Source organism: Platalea leucorodia (genome assembly GCF_965183815.1).
Source record: "Platalea leucorodia genome assembly, chromosome: 1".
Classification (NCBI taxonomy): domain Eukaryota; kingdom Metazoa; phylum Chordata; class Aves; order Pelecaniformes; family Threskiornithidae; genus Platalea; species Platalea leucorodia.
In genome coordinates this window covers 113,186,078-113,202,478 of record NC_138823.1, presented here as the reverse complement: position 1 = coordinate 113,202,478, position 16,401 = coordinate 113,186,078, and the positions used below count along the sequence as shown (strand labels likewise).

At 36.3% G+C, this 16,401-nt stretch overlaps 1 protein-coding gene across 3 annotated transcripts in view; it reads left to right on the top strand.

The window, feature by feature from the left end:
* The window catches only part of LRRFIP2 (LRR binding FLII interacting protein 2), a 60,638-nt gene extending 45,607 nt beyond the window's left edge, over positions 1–15,031 (top strand). For 2 of the 3 annotated variants that reach the window (XM_082334082.1, XM_082334081.1), the window contains 8 exons: positions 518–688; positions 1,327–1,419; positions 7,893–8,025; positions 9,411–9,460; positions 10,941–11,061; positions 12,101–12,180; positions 13,327–13,431; positions 14,176–15,031. In XM_082334082.1, coding sequence (XP_082190208.1) covers positions 518–688; positions 1,327–1,419; positions 7,893–8,025; positions 9,411–9,460; positions 10,941–11,061; positions 12,101–12,180; positions 13,327–13,431; positions 14,176–14,286 — 864 coding nt within the window. In that variant the 3' untranslated portion in view covers positions 14,287–15,031. Of the gene's footprint in view, positions 1–517; positions 689–1,326; positions 1,420–3,501; positions 3,595–7,542; positions 7,645–7,892; positions 8,026–9,410; positions 9,461–10,940; positions 11,062–12,100; positions 12,181–13,326; positions 13,432–14,175 lie in introns of all 3 variants that reach the window. The other variant, XM_082334080.1, reaches the window with a different exon arrangement.
* Positions 15,032–16,401: the final 1,370 nt, after the last annotated feature.

Genomic DNA, 16,401 nt, shown 5'->3' with positions numbered 1-16,401 from the left:
ATTACTTAAAAAGCGTGACTACCTTAAAACTTTGAATCTGAGGTATAGAGCACTAAAATAATGAGCATTAAGTTAAAGCTACTCTTGGAATATTTCTGTGATCTTTTTTAGTCGTTTAATTGCCTGAGTTCTCTCTGTCAGATTTGTTGCCTCATTCTGAAGTGTTTTCTTGTGCATGCACTGAAAATAACAATATAGCTGTGACATTACTACTTTATTGCTGTGAATTAAGTCGTAAAGGTAGCAGAGTAGAAATGCAAGTGGAATGTTATCTTGTAATTTTCATACTTTTGCAATGATAACTTTTCATTGCTGTGTATGACTTAACCTGAATAATGGAAATTGAACTGTGACTTCGTATTTCTAAAGAGACAACATGAATAATAATTCAGAAACAAAAATGGTTGTGTAATTTTACTGTATACCAGATAGCACTCTTCAGCATTATGGTGGTATTTTAACATTATAACAATGCATCAAAAAGTTAGACTAATGTAAGCCTTTTTACTATCTATAGGATTCACTAGCTGAAGTCGAAGAGAAGTACAAGAAAGCTATGGTTTCCAATGCTCAACTAGACAATGAGAAAAACAACTTGGTTTACCAAGTGGATACTCTAAAGGACGTCATTGAGGAGAAAGAAGAACAGATAGCAGAGTTCTATAGGGAGAATGAAGAGAAGTCAAAGGTACTGACTTTTAATACTGGGTTGTTTTTTTTTTATAATTATAAAGAAAAACCATAGAAGCCAGGGCTACTTAGTAAGAACAGTTGAAAACTTTTGGATTAGTAGAAACAAACCAACCCCCCCCCCCCCCCCAAAAAAAAAAAAAAACCCAAACAAACCCCGAATCATATCCCAACCTTCCACACACACACACCACCACCCCACCCCAATTAAATTCAAAGTAATTGCATTTAATTAATGCAATACACTAATGATAAAATATGCATTTGAATCAAATAGGACATGTTCAGTCCCACTTTCTTGGAAAGGGAAGATCTGTGTGGCAGCTTTTTCCAGCAATATCTAGATAAATACACTATCTGAGCTTTTCTTGTTAATATTGTGCTTAAACCTTTATGGCATCTTTTCTCTTCACTCTGAATTTTATTAAATAAAGTCTTCTGTATCATAAGTCTCTGGAGAACTTACACACCAATTCTGTGATTTTTAGCTACTTGGTGGGTAGAATTTCTCAAATTGTTGCAGTAATTCCTTAGGTAATGTTATGTTAAGTGATATTACTAACTTTTTTAACCTTTGTATTGAAAATTAGTGTCAAACTCAAAATAAATAAAAACTAATGAATTTATTTCGTATAGGAATTGGAAAGACAGAAACACACATGCAGTGTTCTACAGCATAAGCTGGATGAACTTAAAGAGGGTCTTCGACAAAGAGATGAATTGATAGAGGTATGTTCATCTGAGATAGTGTATGATAGAACTTGTGCAAACTACTATGGTGTAAGATTTGAATGGGAACAACCATCATACACAAAATGGGCTTAAATATTATCTTGCATTTTTAAGAAAGTATTTCTTGGTTTAGTGGGTAGAATTTAAGCTATCAGTCTCTATTTATAAAGTTGAAAATGTCTCTGTGAGGTTTTCCACTGTGTAAAATTCTTAATTCCTGTGAGAACCATGGTTCTCTCATGAATGTTGCTTGTATCTTTCCTTCCCTGTGAGGGCAGAACTAATGTTTGTGTGGCCAAAATCTTTTTTCATAGCCAGAATTTCTGATGTGTGGATAATACCGAATACTATTCTTTGCCTTTCCCAAAAGTTTCTTTTCAGTTATCTCAGATTTTTGTGAGCATCAACCACTGAAGTTTGCAGTAGCAGATGTTTGTTTGCTTACCCGTTAAGCATAAATATGGCAACACTGGTGAGCATGTTATTGGCTTATAACCATGTTGCTGGGTGTGTGGTGTATTATTTTTTTTTTCCCTTCTTCCTGCTCTTCTTTTCCCCTCTCCTCACTTTGATTAGTTTCCAGAAGAAATGTGCCCTAAAATCCCAGAGCTATTACCAGTCTAATTTTAAAATTGTCCACAAAGATTTATATTGTCAACAATATGCGGGTGTCTGTTTCCCATTGATTTTTGGTTCTAGCACTGTAAGTTGTAGTTCAGTTAGTACGTCATTTCCCCACCGCCTTTTGGTTTCAGTAAAAATTGATGATTTTAAGTGTATGGGCCAAAGTTTCCACTACCTGATTTTCAAAAGCTATATAATATTGTATTTCATTGATCGATTTCTTTCCCCATTAAGTTCTTGTGCTCTCCAGGCAGTAGTACAGTAACTCCAAAAGACTTCTGAAAAGTCCCAGATCTGTTTATGTTTACTGAGAAAATAATATGCTTCATGAACTGCAGTTGATATGACTTACTAGCAGAAGAAAAGGAGTAAGATTAACCTAAGCAGCAGCATTTTGCAGATTAATGCTGACAAGCAAAAACTTGGCAAATTCTGGTTGTAGCTCTGTCACTTCATCTGGATTCTCTTTGACTTCACTGTGAAGGAAAAAAATTCTTTATACTTTCTTCTTTAGTGGTTGGTTTTTTGTTTTTTTTTTTTTTTTTTTTTTTTTTTTTTAAAGTATGTGAATCAAGAACATACAATAGATTTGTCTGGAGTGTTTGCTTTGGTAGAATTTAGCATATGTGTGTTGAATATTCGCTAAATGCATGGAGTCCCTTCAGAGATAAAGACAGTGTGCCCCATATTTACCATTTATTTGAGTAACTTCTTCAGCTATTAACACTAACAGATAATTTAGCTGAAGCCATTTAGCTTTTTGCAGAAAGACATTGTCTTCCATTCCCAGATGTAAAATCAAGTTCACTCATTAGGAAGGCAAAAAATTATCTCTAGCCCTAAAAATTCTTGTCATCGTCATACATAATTATATAAGCATAGTGAAGAATTCTAGTTATGTTTGCAGGGCAAGTAGCAAAATGCAGTGTTAGATAAAAAACACTTGATATGTATTAATATAGTATTAGAGAGCAGTCAGCAGCCATATTTCACTTCCTGGATGCTTGATTCAAACTTCCTTCTTTATACTTTCAAGAAGGTTTTCTCTTTTTTAAAACATTAATAAAACCACTTGTTAACCTAAGTGTTCAGTTCCAAACAGGACCTGAAGGTATCTGGAAATTACCACAGGGTAATTATTTTCCTAAAGAAAGGAAAGTTCCCAGTCTGCAATGGGAACTGTTACTAAAGAAAAGTAGCTCTAGATGCACTAAATTCTCCCGTCAACATTAAGTGATTGAATAAAATTAATTACCATTCTCTTGCATGAATTCATAAGGGAAATACTATGTTACACTTAGTAGCACCCTTTTTCTTTAATTTCATGCTCATAAACTCTTTGGTTGACTTTTACTATTTAATTTCCTTTATCTGTTTGAATGTGGTTTGTTTTTTTTTTTCCATTTCCTTACTTCTCTTTCCTCTTTTATTCTTCCCTCATCCTATTTACTACAGGAGAATCAACGCATGCAGCAGAATATAGACTCGATAACCAAAGAGGTGTTTGATCTCCAGGAGACAATTAATTGGAAAGATAAAAAAATAGGGGTATGAAACAAATATGGGGGGAAAGGTGTTTTTTCATTTTAGAAGTAGATGGATGCCCCCCACCCCCAAGGAATGCTGTGTACTCCAAAGAAATGAAGGCCACTCCCAATTTAAATATTTAAAATGTTTCACAGTCTTTCTCTTCTTTAGAAAATGAGCTCCACTTCTTCATGTTTACTTGCATAATGATGAATAATACTAATTAAATCTATAACATAAACTGTTGTGCATACAATTTTATAATTTTTACAAAATATTTTTTACCTGTAATCAGGGCTTGAAAAAGTCATCATTTCCTTATTCTTAACAAACATAAAAATTGCCTGAGTCTGTATATTGATCCATAGTGGCATAGCAATATTATAATTTTATACAGATTTGAAATTATTTTTAAAGCTTTTTAATCTCCTTAGAGGCAAATACAATTTTCAAAACTTGAACAATTTAAACCTTGCTTGCCATTTGGCTCATGCCTCTGTTGTCATCTTAACAATTTGCATAACCATTAGCAGATTTTAAAATGGTCTGCTTTCCACTGCCTAGGATAAGAGAGACAAAATACCCCAAAAAATGGAAAACGTAGGGAGCTGCAGGAGCTAAGGGTCAAAATGTCGAGAAGCCTTAGTGAATATTTGTAGATTGTGCTTGCCTTTGGCATACCTAGTGCTAAAAAATATGATCTTGAATTGACTTCTGCAGCCACACTTGCACGTTCCTGTGTTGCACTTCTCATCCTTCTAGGGCTTGTTGGCTTGGATGCAACACTGAACCAAGATGATTTTGTGATACCACAAACAAAATACCTGAGTGACCAACTATTGGAATTGAGAGTTGGAATCGAAAGAGTGGTTGCATGGGACCTTTTGAGGAGCGTCCGTAGGTCTCCTGTGTAGAAAGGAAGGTGGTACAGGAACAACTGAGTTGATGTGCACTATGCAGCTGACATAGGTCAGGCAGAGTTTGTCAGCTTTGCTTCTGGGCAGCACAGAAGTAGTAAAACTGCCCCAGAGTCAGCCTGATCCTTGGTGATAACTACATGGCTCTGAACCTGTGGCTGTTCTGGGCCGCAAGTAGATTGCCTGGTGGTGAGAGGGAGTTAGCGGGATAGTCTTTAGAAAGGAATCGTCTGCCTTTTAGTAACTCTAGGGTCATTTCTCTCAAACTAAATGAATTTTACACCAGATTTTGACATGTGCAGATTTCTTTGAAAATTGCTGTATTTGCTGGAGTTCAAGTCACTTTGAAAAGTTATCTGTTAACTGGTGGTGCCCAGTTAAAAAAAAGCCCTGTTACACCATCTTTATTCACTCCTTTTTTATTTCATGTTTCAGTCCTTCAACCCATATTGCAGTCCTCTCTTCCATCATATCTTTAAAATGTTGAAATATTATTTTCTTCTGAACATTCTTTTGAAAGGTTTTTTTTAATCTTTAATTAACCATATTCTTTCCATACTTGCTCTTCACCTTTGTATACTAGACTGTCCCAATTTGTGCTGTTTTTTTGTGCAAACACTTTTTTCTCTTTGAAGTACGTTGCTAGAGTTAGTACAGAGCATATCATCTATCTAATGTTCAAAAAACTAGCTACCAGCCAGACTGACAAGAAAGATATTTTTTCCTTTAGCAAAAATTTTCCTGCCAGTTTCTGTGTTCTTGTAAACACTGTAACTGGCTTTTTTCCTGGTTTTTATTTTTTTTTAACCATCTCGGAATTGAAATATCTTCAAATGTAAAAATGCTACTGCGTTTTCTTTCTCACTTCTGTTATCTAAAAACATTTACCTATTTTTCTTAGCTCACAGTTTTTGAATCTTTCTCCCCAATACCGAGTAGTTTTGCTAATTTTTACTCTATTCCAACTTCAGAAGTCTCTCAGAAGCTTCACAAAGGAGTAGTTTATAACTAGAATTATAACCTAGTTTTACAATGTATGCAAGACTGATGCTGCCTCAGAGGAAGAAAGGGAGGGAAGCAGAACACAGATAGCATGAGTCTGTTTTACACCTGCCTTCTTATATTGTCTTGTTTCTACAAAGTGATTGAAATCTGCAGTGGTATTTGGTCTTAAATTAGATCAATTTGAGGACACTGAACTATAACTTCCAGGTTATATTCCTGAAATATACAGCTATTTTACTGTTTGGTGGCTCCAAATTGTACATGCATTGCCAATTTGAAATTAGTAATGGCGTGTCCAAGTTTAGTATGGATTTTTTGAAGGTTTTTGGAATATTTAGAAAATAGGACCCTAGACAAATCTGCTTTCTGCCAAGTGATCAGATTTTAATCATACTGGTATGTTAAAACATGCCTGCAGAGCTTAGTTGTCCTAATTTTTATCTCTCCCCCCAGCCCCCCACCCCACAATTGCATGAGTAGATTTAGTACAAAATCCACATCATGTGTCATAACCTCTGAGCATACAAACACTAGCAGTTTTACTAAAGGTTTTCAACATTGAATAATGATTACTAATGTCTCCATAGGTAGTGATATATGGTTATATCAGTTTCACTTCCTTCCCCGTCAAAATTTTCTGATTTCCAGCACTTGCGCATAGGGGGTGAGGATAGAAAGCATGTTTTGGGAAGGTCAGCAGCATCACAGGACGCTGCCAAGCACGCAGAGGATCTGTGGCTGCAGTGTGATTCTGGGCCTTTGAGTCCATTCTCTCAAGTGGATGAGCTTACTTCCCGCTCTGTCTCTGCTGCTGTTCTTCAAAAATGGAAAAGGTGTATGTTATCTTTTAAGTGGAACACAAAATGACGTAATGATTAAGGTTCTTCACACTGTTTATAATGTAGTTAGAGATCTAGTATGTGTTAGGAAATAAAAGGACATTTTATGAATTCTTAAACTATGATGTGACAGCTAATGCTTTCACACATGTTGAATTACCTGTATTTTACATGTTACATTTACATACTAATAAATCAAGTGCAACAGCGCTTACTTTTTTCTGTTGGAATTGAGTAATACATTAAAACGTTGCTCTAGTATACAGATTCTAGATAATTATTAAAATTCAGCATACTGCAGGTATGTGGAGCAATTACAAAACAAAGGTATACACCTTCATTTCTTTCTTCGTATCAGTCCATTCCTAAACACTCATGCATGGCCCAATGTTTAGTTGGATAATTTTCTTGGCAAAATGTGTGTACACTTTTGCAGTTGTTGTATGGTCAGGATTATTTGTAATGCATGCAGTACTGAATTTGAGTGGAATACTGGGATGCTGCCCAGTCAAGTGAAAATATCTGATTAACTGCCAGGTAACACAGCTCCAGCATAGGTAGGCAAACCATCTATGTCCATATTGTGCTTTTAGCTGCAATCCTTTCCTGTGCTACAATAGTGCTGCTAGTGTTTCCTGCTTTTTTTCCCCTCTAAAACTGATTGGTTTTAGTAAAGGGTGGTTGTAATACTTAAGCAAGTAGTAAATAAACTAGTATTTGTAAGTGGATGACAGGCTTATAAGTCCAAGGTCTTTTATGAGGTAAGATTTCTACTTCTATACCTTATAAAAGGTAGAGAAATTAGTTCAGTGAGTGTAATGTTTTAGGATATTTCCCAATTGAGTTCCAGCAAATTTTATTCTGGCCACAGAGTGCCTGTATTAAGAAGAATCACTTGCTCTTTTGGTGTTCAATTTAGTTTATCAAAATCTACCATAAATAGAATGCACTAAATAAAAATCTATTATAGAATCTACTGAGACTCACCTGGGAAGAAATTATGTCATGACAGACATGCAGCAATGAGGCTAGATATGTGACTTGTAAAAGGTAGTTATCAGAGATGTATGTTTATATATATTAAGTACCCCTTCTAATTTCTTTACTTTTATTGAGCTCTTTGTATTTACTTGTAGAAAATCTCTCTGCTATCTGTCATATGCTTTTTCTCTGTGCCGTTCTTTTTCTTGCTATCTGCCTGAACCCAGGCCCTAGAAAGACAGAAAGATTACTTTGACTGCATTAAGAATGAGCGAGATGAGCTCAGAGAGGAGTTGGCTGACCTGAAGGAAACAATGAAGAGAGGAGAGGTATGTTGGTAGTAGTTACTTTACAGTAACAGAAATCCAGGAATGGGGCATGAAATCAAGGTCCATGAAAAAGAGGAAGAATGGTTACTATTCTTGTGCAGTCTCAAAACCTGACCTTAGGGTAGGATAAATGACACGTTTTGTTGTAACTGTTTCAATCAACTTGAAAAGCTTTTTAAAAACTTTTCTGTCCAGATATATTTTAGCACTGCTCTTGTATGAGTAGTTTTTTTCTTTTGTATTTTTAGAAACATGGATTAGTTATAATTCCAGATGGCACACCAAATGGTGATGTAAACCATGAACCAGTGGTTGGTGCAATAACAGTTGTATCACAGGAAGCTGCTCAAGTCTTGGAGTCTGCAGGAGAAGGACCACTAGGTAAAAATATCCTAACGTACTTTATAGAGTGTTTGAAGTCTTTGTTTCCCACCTGTTCACAGTGGGTTGTGATTTACAGCCACAAAAAGATACCTCTGATGTTTCTGGAATACATGCTTACACAGCGTTCAAGATTGTGGGTTGTTTTTTTTTTTCCTTAGGCTGAGTAAAAAAGACAGATGTATCTTTTGAGAAAAAAAAATAATAGTATGGGCTTGGATGTTTGTAACTGATTAGATCTCTTGGCCCATTATCTGCTTTATTACTGTCAGAAAATATCTTGCCTAAAAGCGTAGTCTTTTGGATTAGTATGTTTTATGTTGTGTTTCATGAAAAAAATTTCTTTAAAAGTATGTATAATGAATGAAAGAACTTCCATTACAGAAAATAATTCATTGTATATTCTTTCCCCTTCCTTGAAATATTGCTGCCTCTATTAGTGTAAAGCAAGTGTAGTCTTTCATCACATTTGTTAGAAAAAAAAATAAAGTTTTAAAAACATTCAAAAAACAACGCAGACAACAGAAAGATACAGGTTTTGGGGGCCTTTATTTTAACTTGCTTTTATCTTTAGGTTGAACAAGTTATTGTATGCATAGTCAATCTACTGTAAAACTGTTAGTTAACATGCAAAGAAACATCTCTATACACTTGCATTATATTTGTACATACCATATAATAATAGTTACATATTTTTGTTTTGACAGATATTAGATTTGATACATGTTTCTGCTGTGGCTCCATCATAGTGAAATACAGATGTCTTTATGCTTTGTTACTGTCAAAGTTACAATTTCCAAGGGAGCTGCTCTAATCTTAGCATGGTGTTGCTTGACAGACTGTTTTGTAGGCATTACTGATCTTCTGACTGATCAGAGATATGGCAGCATTCCTGGGGGTCCTTTCCCAAGTACTTTTTTTCTGGTTTGAGAACGCTGTCTACGAACTTCCTAAACATACAGGGAAGCTTAGTGCCTTCCCTGAAGAGACAGTAATCTTTAAGAATAACACAGGGAAAAGAACATACAATCAGAAGAACATCTTGTTGGAAATGGCTGTTCTAGGTATTGGGACAAAACTGTGTTTATTATTTAAAAAAAAAAAATAATCCTCAGTTAATTTACTTTGAAGAATTACTAAACTCAGAGTTCTTGCTTTTAAAATTGTTATACTAATAAACAGTGTGAATGAAATATTTTTCCCCTTTTTTCTGCTATTAGCTGAAGGCTGGTATGTTGTTATTAGTGAGATATCAAAGTTTTATTCTCCCAGTGCGATTGGCTTTAAGTGTGAAGAGCATTTATTTGAAAATGAACAAAAAGTTACGAAAAGTATGTTCTTAGTTATGGATTTATATGGTTTTTAATTGGGTTCTTTGGTTTTAGATGTCCGGCTACGAAAACTGGCTGGAGAAAAGGAGGAATTATTGTCCCAGGTAAAATAAGCTATTCTTTTCAGACATAGACTTTTGTGTATCCTTTTTCAGACTATTAATATGTTAGCAATAAGCAAATATTAAGCACCTTTGGTGCTTAATCAAATACTTAAGCACTAAAGCAAAATAAAATACTCTACTTCTTACCTTGCTGGCTGCCAGGAATTATCAGCTCCTCTTGCTAGTGTCCTTATCCATGCGACTTTGATCTTGGTTGGTAAAGAACCCTCATTTCACTACCTGGTTAGCTGAAATCTAACTTGCTGCTGACTCTACTATTAGTGCGTGTACTTAAAGTTGTTCTTTCTTTATTTTGTCTTATGCGAAATACTAAAGTCAGTAAAATGACATTCTCATAAGCTCAAGTGGCACTTTCTTCCAAATTGCGAAGTGTTACTATTTCTTTCATAATTTCAGTTACTCAAATAGAAAAATAATATTATCAAAGTAGTTGTATTTTAATACAGTTCAGTATTGAGAAGAGAGGACTCAAGAAAACATAGAGCCATTGAACAATTGTTAAGAATGCCATAGTTTTTGTGCTTCTAGTTGAACACATTGCAAATTTAAAGTGGTATTATCAACATTTGTTTTTGCTGGGCATGTACCTTGGTTTTAGTATAGATATTTGGTTTAGAATGCCAATAAACTGTAGCATTGAATCAAGGCTATTAAATATAAGCATAGAAATATAAGTATACAAAGATGTATATGCGTATTTATCACTATATAATTGTAAAAAATCACTGTTAAAATATGTTATTTATATGATGAATGGGAATTTTGCAAGTCTAACTCCCGTACCACTAATCTGTAGGGTGATATTTTGGTAAGAGAGTAAAAAAAGTAGCTCCCACTTCTTTCATAAACTCCAGACACAGAGGACATAGCTGAGGAATGTATATTCCCTGACTACTGGAAAAATCCCGAGACAGCTGCTATAGCATAAAATGGAACAGTTTAAGACTAACGTGCACTACAGACTTGCCAGGACCATTGCTTCCAGGTGGAGTAAAAGAGAGGAGCCCAAAAAAGCTGTGGATTATTCTTTCTGTAAACTCACCAGGATATCGTTCATTATCTTCATACATGTTCACAGTATAAAAGGTATACTGTAGAAGAAATGCATAAAGAGAGTTTAATGCTGCCTCCTCCTCTGGAAAGCCAGCTCTGTTAAAGTTACTGAGTGCCCCTGCATTGCACAGAGATGCCTGCAGCACCCACCAAACTGGTGGGTTTGGATTGTGCGTTGACATGCAGAGGGCACTCGCCCAGCAACGGGGATGGGGGGCTGCAGCCACAGGCCTCGGGGACTGGCTTCCCTGCCGCCCCTGCATGGCTCTGCTACTCCCGTTTACAGAACCGTCTCGGCCAGCGGCATCGCAGGACCGCTTTGCCTTTTTCCTATTGAACGTTTAGATCCACAACTACTGAACTTCTGGGAGTCTCTCTTTTTCACAAAAGAACACTTCTTTTTCAGGTTAGAAAACTGAAGATGCAGTTGGAAGAAGAACGACAGAAATACTCTAAAAGCGATGGCATGAATCCAGATATCATAGGCTTAGAGAATGGTTCTGACTTGCAGCTAATTGAAATGCAGAGTAGGTATATGGTTACTGTTCAAAGGTATTCTTACTGGGGAGAGAAACAGACTCTTCCAACTCCTTTTCCTATATTGTTGTGCAGTAGTAGCATTGTGAATGAATATATCATTGAGCAGCTAGATTTTTGTTGGTATATCTCCTTGCAGGAAATCTCTCACTGCAGAATAGCTTAAAAATCTGCCTCTTTCAGTGTTGAATAACAACATTCTGGGAAGTTATTTTTCAGTTGATGACCTTGCCTAGAATGGGTGCCGCTACTTGAACAATTTCAATTTTTAGATGATAGAATTTCAGCTGAGATATTGTGTTAATACATTCTACCTGAATTTTTATTGCATCTTTTGTACAGAAACTTAATCTAAAAGACTACTATTCTATGAATCAAAACGTGAAAAATTATTGAAGTTTAACACAATGCTCAGTGTTGCTTCATAGAAGCACTAAGCTACTTCCCATTTCAAGCAAGCTATTTCTTCAGCTGAAAACTTTGCTTGTTTGACAGATTGTCATTTAACACGCCTGTGGCAACGAACATGAACAGAGCACTGGCAATGTCAGGGCTAAAATATATCACCAAAATAATTTGCAAAGCTCCTTGGAGTTTGTCAGGGGAGGTTCAAGCCTTGTGCTCCTTATCATTCCAATGTTACTACAGATGTCTATGCTAAATGCTGCTGGTATTATGTCTATTGTGATTTGACCCATTCTGCAGTGTGCGTTGGTTATTGTGTTGATTCTCTTTTTTTGAGACATGAGTTTGCTCATCTAAATATGTGTGTTTTAAAAGGTGTGGAACTCATACATCTGAGATTTCATGTACGCTCTTACAGAGACAGTAGTTGTGTTCTCCAAATAACAGGAAAATTATTTCCTTTTCACACTCTCAAAAAAGATTTCTGAAAGAACATTCACCACTTTATAATCCTGTGTACGGGCGTCTCAATAAAATCGTCTTTTTAATGAATTTTAATGAAAAGGGAAACTACCAGTTTAGTGTCTTGCTTTGAGTAATATATTCATGTCAATTTTTGTCTAGGAGATGCCAACAGGCAAATTAGTGAATACAAATTTAAGCTTTCAAAAGCTGAACAAGATATAACTACCTTGGAACAAAATGTAAGTGTGTCTTTCTTCGTATTTATTGTTATCATTACACTTGCTCTGCACACTTTTACAATACAGAAACTATGAAAACATATGTCATCATTTGATTTACTGTTTGTTCTTTAGTTTGCACAGAATGGCACTACATTTGTATTTTTTCATATTTCCTGCAATTCAATACCTGTGCATAGTCTAACCATAAGAGAAAATAATCTGGAGTTAATATACTAAGATGTGAATATATGGCAGAATATAAAGAGGAACTGAAGCTACTAGTTCAAGAAAATCAGTTTATGTAGTTTAATTACTTGTAAGAAAGCTGTATAGACTGTGGAAGGTACATAATTTACTCTCTGAAATTCAGGAGCTTGTTTTTATAGATATACATATACCTCTCTCTCTCACACTGATTTACTCAGGCTTTGTGATTGTAAGTCAGTAACATGGTATTACAGTTAGCATCTCTGTAGATCACCTACAAATCACATAAAGGATTGCAATTTAAATCAGAGATGCATAGTTGGTCTCTCTTGCACAGCAACAGGCTACTAGCCTGTCCTATGGATGCAGCAGGGAGATATAAATATAACAATCCAGCAAGTGGGCTTTAACACCTGCAGGTTGCAACCAGGATTTGTCTCAAGCCCCCTGTTTACTGCTGAACTCTGTGCTTGAGCTCAAGACCTCTTGCATCGTGTCCTGGTAACAGTTACAGTCTCCTTTCTACTTTGCACCTTTTCATGTGGTCTCTGCTTTTCAACTTTCCAGCTTTTGTTTTTAATCCCATGTCTTCCCCAATTCTTCTTTTTTTTTCTTTTTCCAGCTCTCCTCTCTCTGCTTAGTTCTTCAACCTCCTGTATCTTTTTCAGCTGTGTCCTATACTATGTTCCATTCTCTACCGCTTCCCGTGACCCTTGCCAGGGAGGGACAGGCAGTGAAGGGTATTCCAAGTTTCTGCCCACAATTTATTTTACTGTTTTATTAGTTCCTTTAAACGCTCTCTTTAACCTCCTTTTTCCAGAGGGAGATACTATGGATAATTCACAGGATGCCTTGTGTTACAGTGGCTTTTCAGAAAGGGAAGCACAGCTGGTGGCAGGTGAGCTCAGGGTGGAACACCTGAATAATTGTTCCTTTTCTTCTTGTTTGGATTTTCAGATTGGACGACTTGAGGGGCAGGTTGCAAGGTATAAAAATGCAGCAGAAAATGCAGAAAAAGTAGAAGATGAGCTCAAAGCTGAAAAGAGGAAGCTTCAGCGAGAGGTAATTGACTTGATTTCCTTTTCAGCTGTATGCTCCTTTCAGTCTCGAACTGCTCTGTCTTTTGCCTCCAAGCTCTGGTTTTTTGTAATCTTTGGTTACAGCATTTAAGAGGAGGCCTCAGAGTCTGTGTTGCATTCAGAATATAACTGTAGCACATAAAAGTAATACTAATTACAATTCAATGCAGTACTTCCTTGAAAGGAAGGATCTCAAGTTGTATTTTCTTCTAAATGTGGTAGCTTGTACTATTTTAAACTAATCCTTCCATAAAATTTACTGGGGAATTGAATGCTCCCTATGTCCAGTGCCAGCCTGGGAAGTTTCCAGCATGCACCTCACAGGGAGGTGGGAAGAAGCTATATTTCACCGAGCTGTTGATCATGCTTGCTTAAGAGCTGCTGCATGACTAGCATGATGCCTGCTACCCACAGGAATATACATCCATCAGCAAGTAAAAATGGTGGAGAGGACTTTACCTTTAAATAGCATGTAATAGGAAGTCGCAGGCACCTAGTTCTTTTGGAATCAGTACATGTTTCATGTTTCAATTGCTTCCCAATTATTTTTTTTAACAGTTGAATTCCAGTTCATCTGACTGCAATAATGAAAGTGTTGTGTCTTAAGTGGCACTCTTATAAAGCATGTAGTACTTGTATTCCTGATTTAATTTCCTCTGTCAAAGCTTAAGAACGGCAGAAAGTCCAAGTAAACTTAGTGCTCGTAACTTTTGCTTTCATTTTATAGTTAAGAACAGCACTGGATAAGATAGAAGAGATGGAGATGACCAATAGCCACTTAATGAAAAGGCTGGAGAAGATGAAGGCAAATAGGACTGCGCTTTTATCTCAACAGTGAAGTGGAAATCGAAAATACGATGCACTGCTCCTTGAATAACTAGCCCCTAGCTTGTTTTTAAATACAGACTTCATTGGCACAAACTATTTGAACACCGAGCTGTTCATTGGTGTTTTAGTTTCATAATTAAATGGCATACTTCTTTTTGTAACTTATGAGAGAATGAAACGTAGTTTGAATTCCCATGTGAATGACAGCAATTTTTCTGTAGCGTTTGATTCTAGAGTCAGAGCTGGAGCACAATGCTGTATGTTCAACTTAGCGATAGAAAATGTTTTTACAACTGTGGAATCAAGTTTACTCACGATCTCTTTTGGCTGCTTTAATGATGCTTGATGCTCGGAGACAACTGCATGAATTCAAGAAGACACTGTATTACTGTATTATAAACTAACATATATTTGCTCAAGACATCACACAGCACAAGTGCCTTTTCTCTGGTGCAATTTAGACTTCATTGTTGAAATAACCTTTGAAATCAGATAACATTTTATTTTAAGATACATTTGAGGTATTCACTAAACTTTATACATTTTGAAAATACATTTTTGTAAAATATTTAAATTTATAAGAAAAAAATAGGGACTGTATATAAAAATCTGCTTTTTTTGCATGGGCACTTCTGAGTTCTAGGTAATTTTGTCAAATACTAGCCCCTGATACTCTTAGTATTAAGAGTGCAGATTTAAAAACTTGTGTTGTACACCATCAAATTATGTCATCTGCTGCTTAAGTGTGAATTGAAATTTTAGGGTGGGAGGAAGGGGTGGGAAATGTGGCTAAGGAGTTCATTAAATGGACACTTTACTGACTAAAACCAGATGTTTTGTGTTTTCTTTTAAATACTGAGATACCAACAGGACAGAGAAAAATTTTTGCAGAATAGTAAATTCTGATCTCCGTGTTCTTGAAAAGTATCTTTTTGGCTTTGAAATAGTGAGTTCGAATTTTTTTTTTTTCTGATTTCTTATCCTGGTCTGCTACTCTTTGACAGTACTGCTGTGGAGGAGGGGGGCAGTACAAGGAAGAAGGTGCTTTCTGGAACAGTGTGGGTTTTGTCTGTAGCCTACGCTCTCTCTATGGACAGTGAATGCTATTAAGAACTTCCACTCCTTTGAAGCTGGCACATCACAACTGGGAAATGAACAGCAACTGCAGTGGCAATTCTGAAGTACTTGAAGTGGCACTGCCCCTGTGTTGGACTTTGCTTGAGGCCAGCAGGAGCCCAACATTTGATCTGAGAGGAATCATTCTTTTGGACTCAGATCTTGCAAATTGCTACCATTCAGGAGTATTTTTCAAAGCAAGGCAGGTTTTGGGACCTTGGCAATCCAGAGGGTTAGTACTTCTGCTTGTACCAGAGCTGCTTTCCAAAGAACAGCCATCTTGATAGTGCAAAACGGAAGCTTTTTTGTCTCTTTCGGTTTGGATGCCTCTTGGACTTGGAAAACAAAATGCCTTCCCTGTTGAGAAACCTCCTTGAGTAGCAGATCTCCCGAGGCCTATTCATTAAATAGGAAACAATTGTAATTTGGTGATCACATAGATCATTGTCTGTGCTATTAACTCTTCGCATTCCATGGTGTACTTGTTCAGAAGAAACTATGAGGGTCTTGATTAGTTGTTCTTAATGGTGTGTATTCTGAAGATAAACGGGATCCTTTGGGGCTTTTGAGAGTGTTCACATGTACAAAACTCTGCTAAAACCTTATTTGGCATACAGTGGGGAGCACATCTTCCAGTTTACTTCTGCTAAACCACCCTGTTGAAGCTGGACATCTTATGGCACAGGGAAAACTGTGATTTCAATATTAAACCGTGACAGTCAGATCAGGAGTTACTAATTCAAGACTTACCAGCCTACTGCAAAACTTTTTCTGGATCACAGGTAAAGCATCAGTACATCCTTTCCAAAGACTAAGATTTTTAGTAGTTTTTTAAAAAGTTGTTTATTACAGAGTTCTGTTAGCGTAGCCGTTTTAGTTATAGAGCTTCCTCAAGCCTTGCTACCAGAAAATCAAAACAAATTCAACACAATACCCACAACATGAGATTTCCAGCATCTAGACTAATTGAATAATACTGGATTATGTGATCCAGTATGACTCTTAAGGC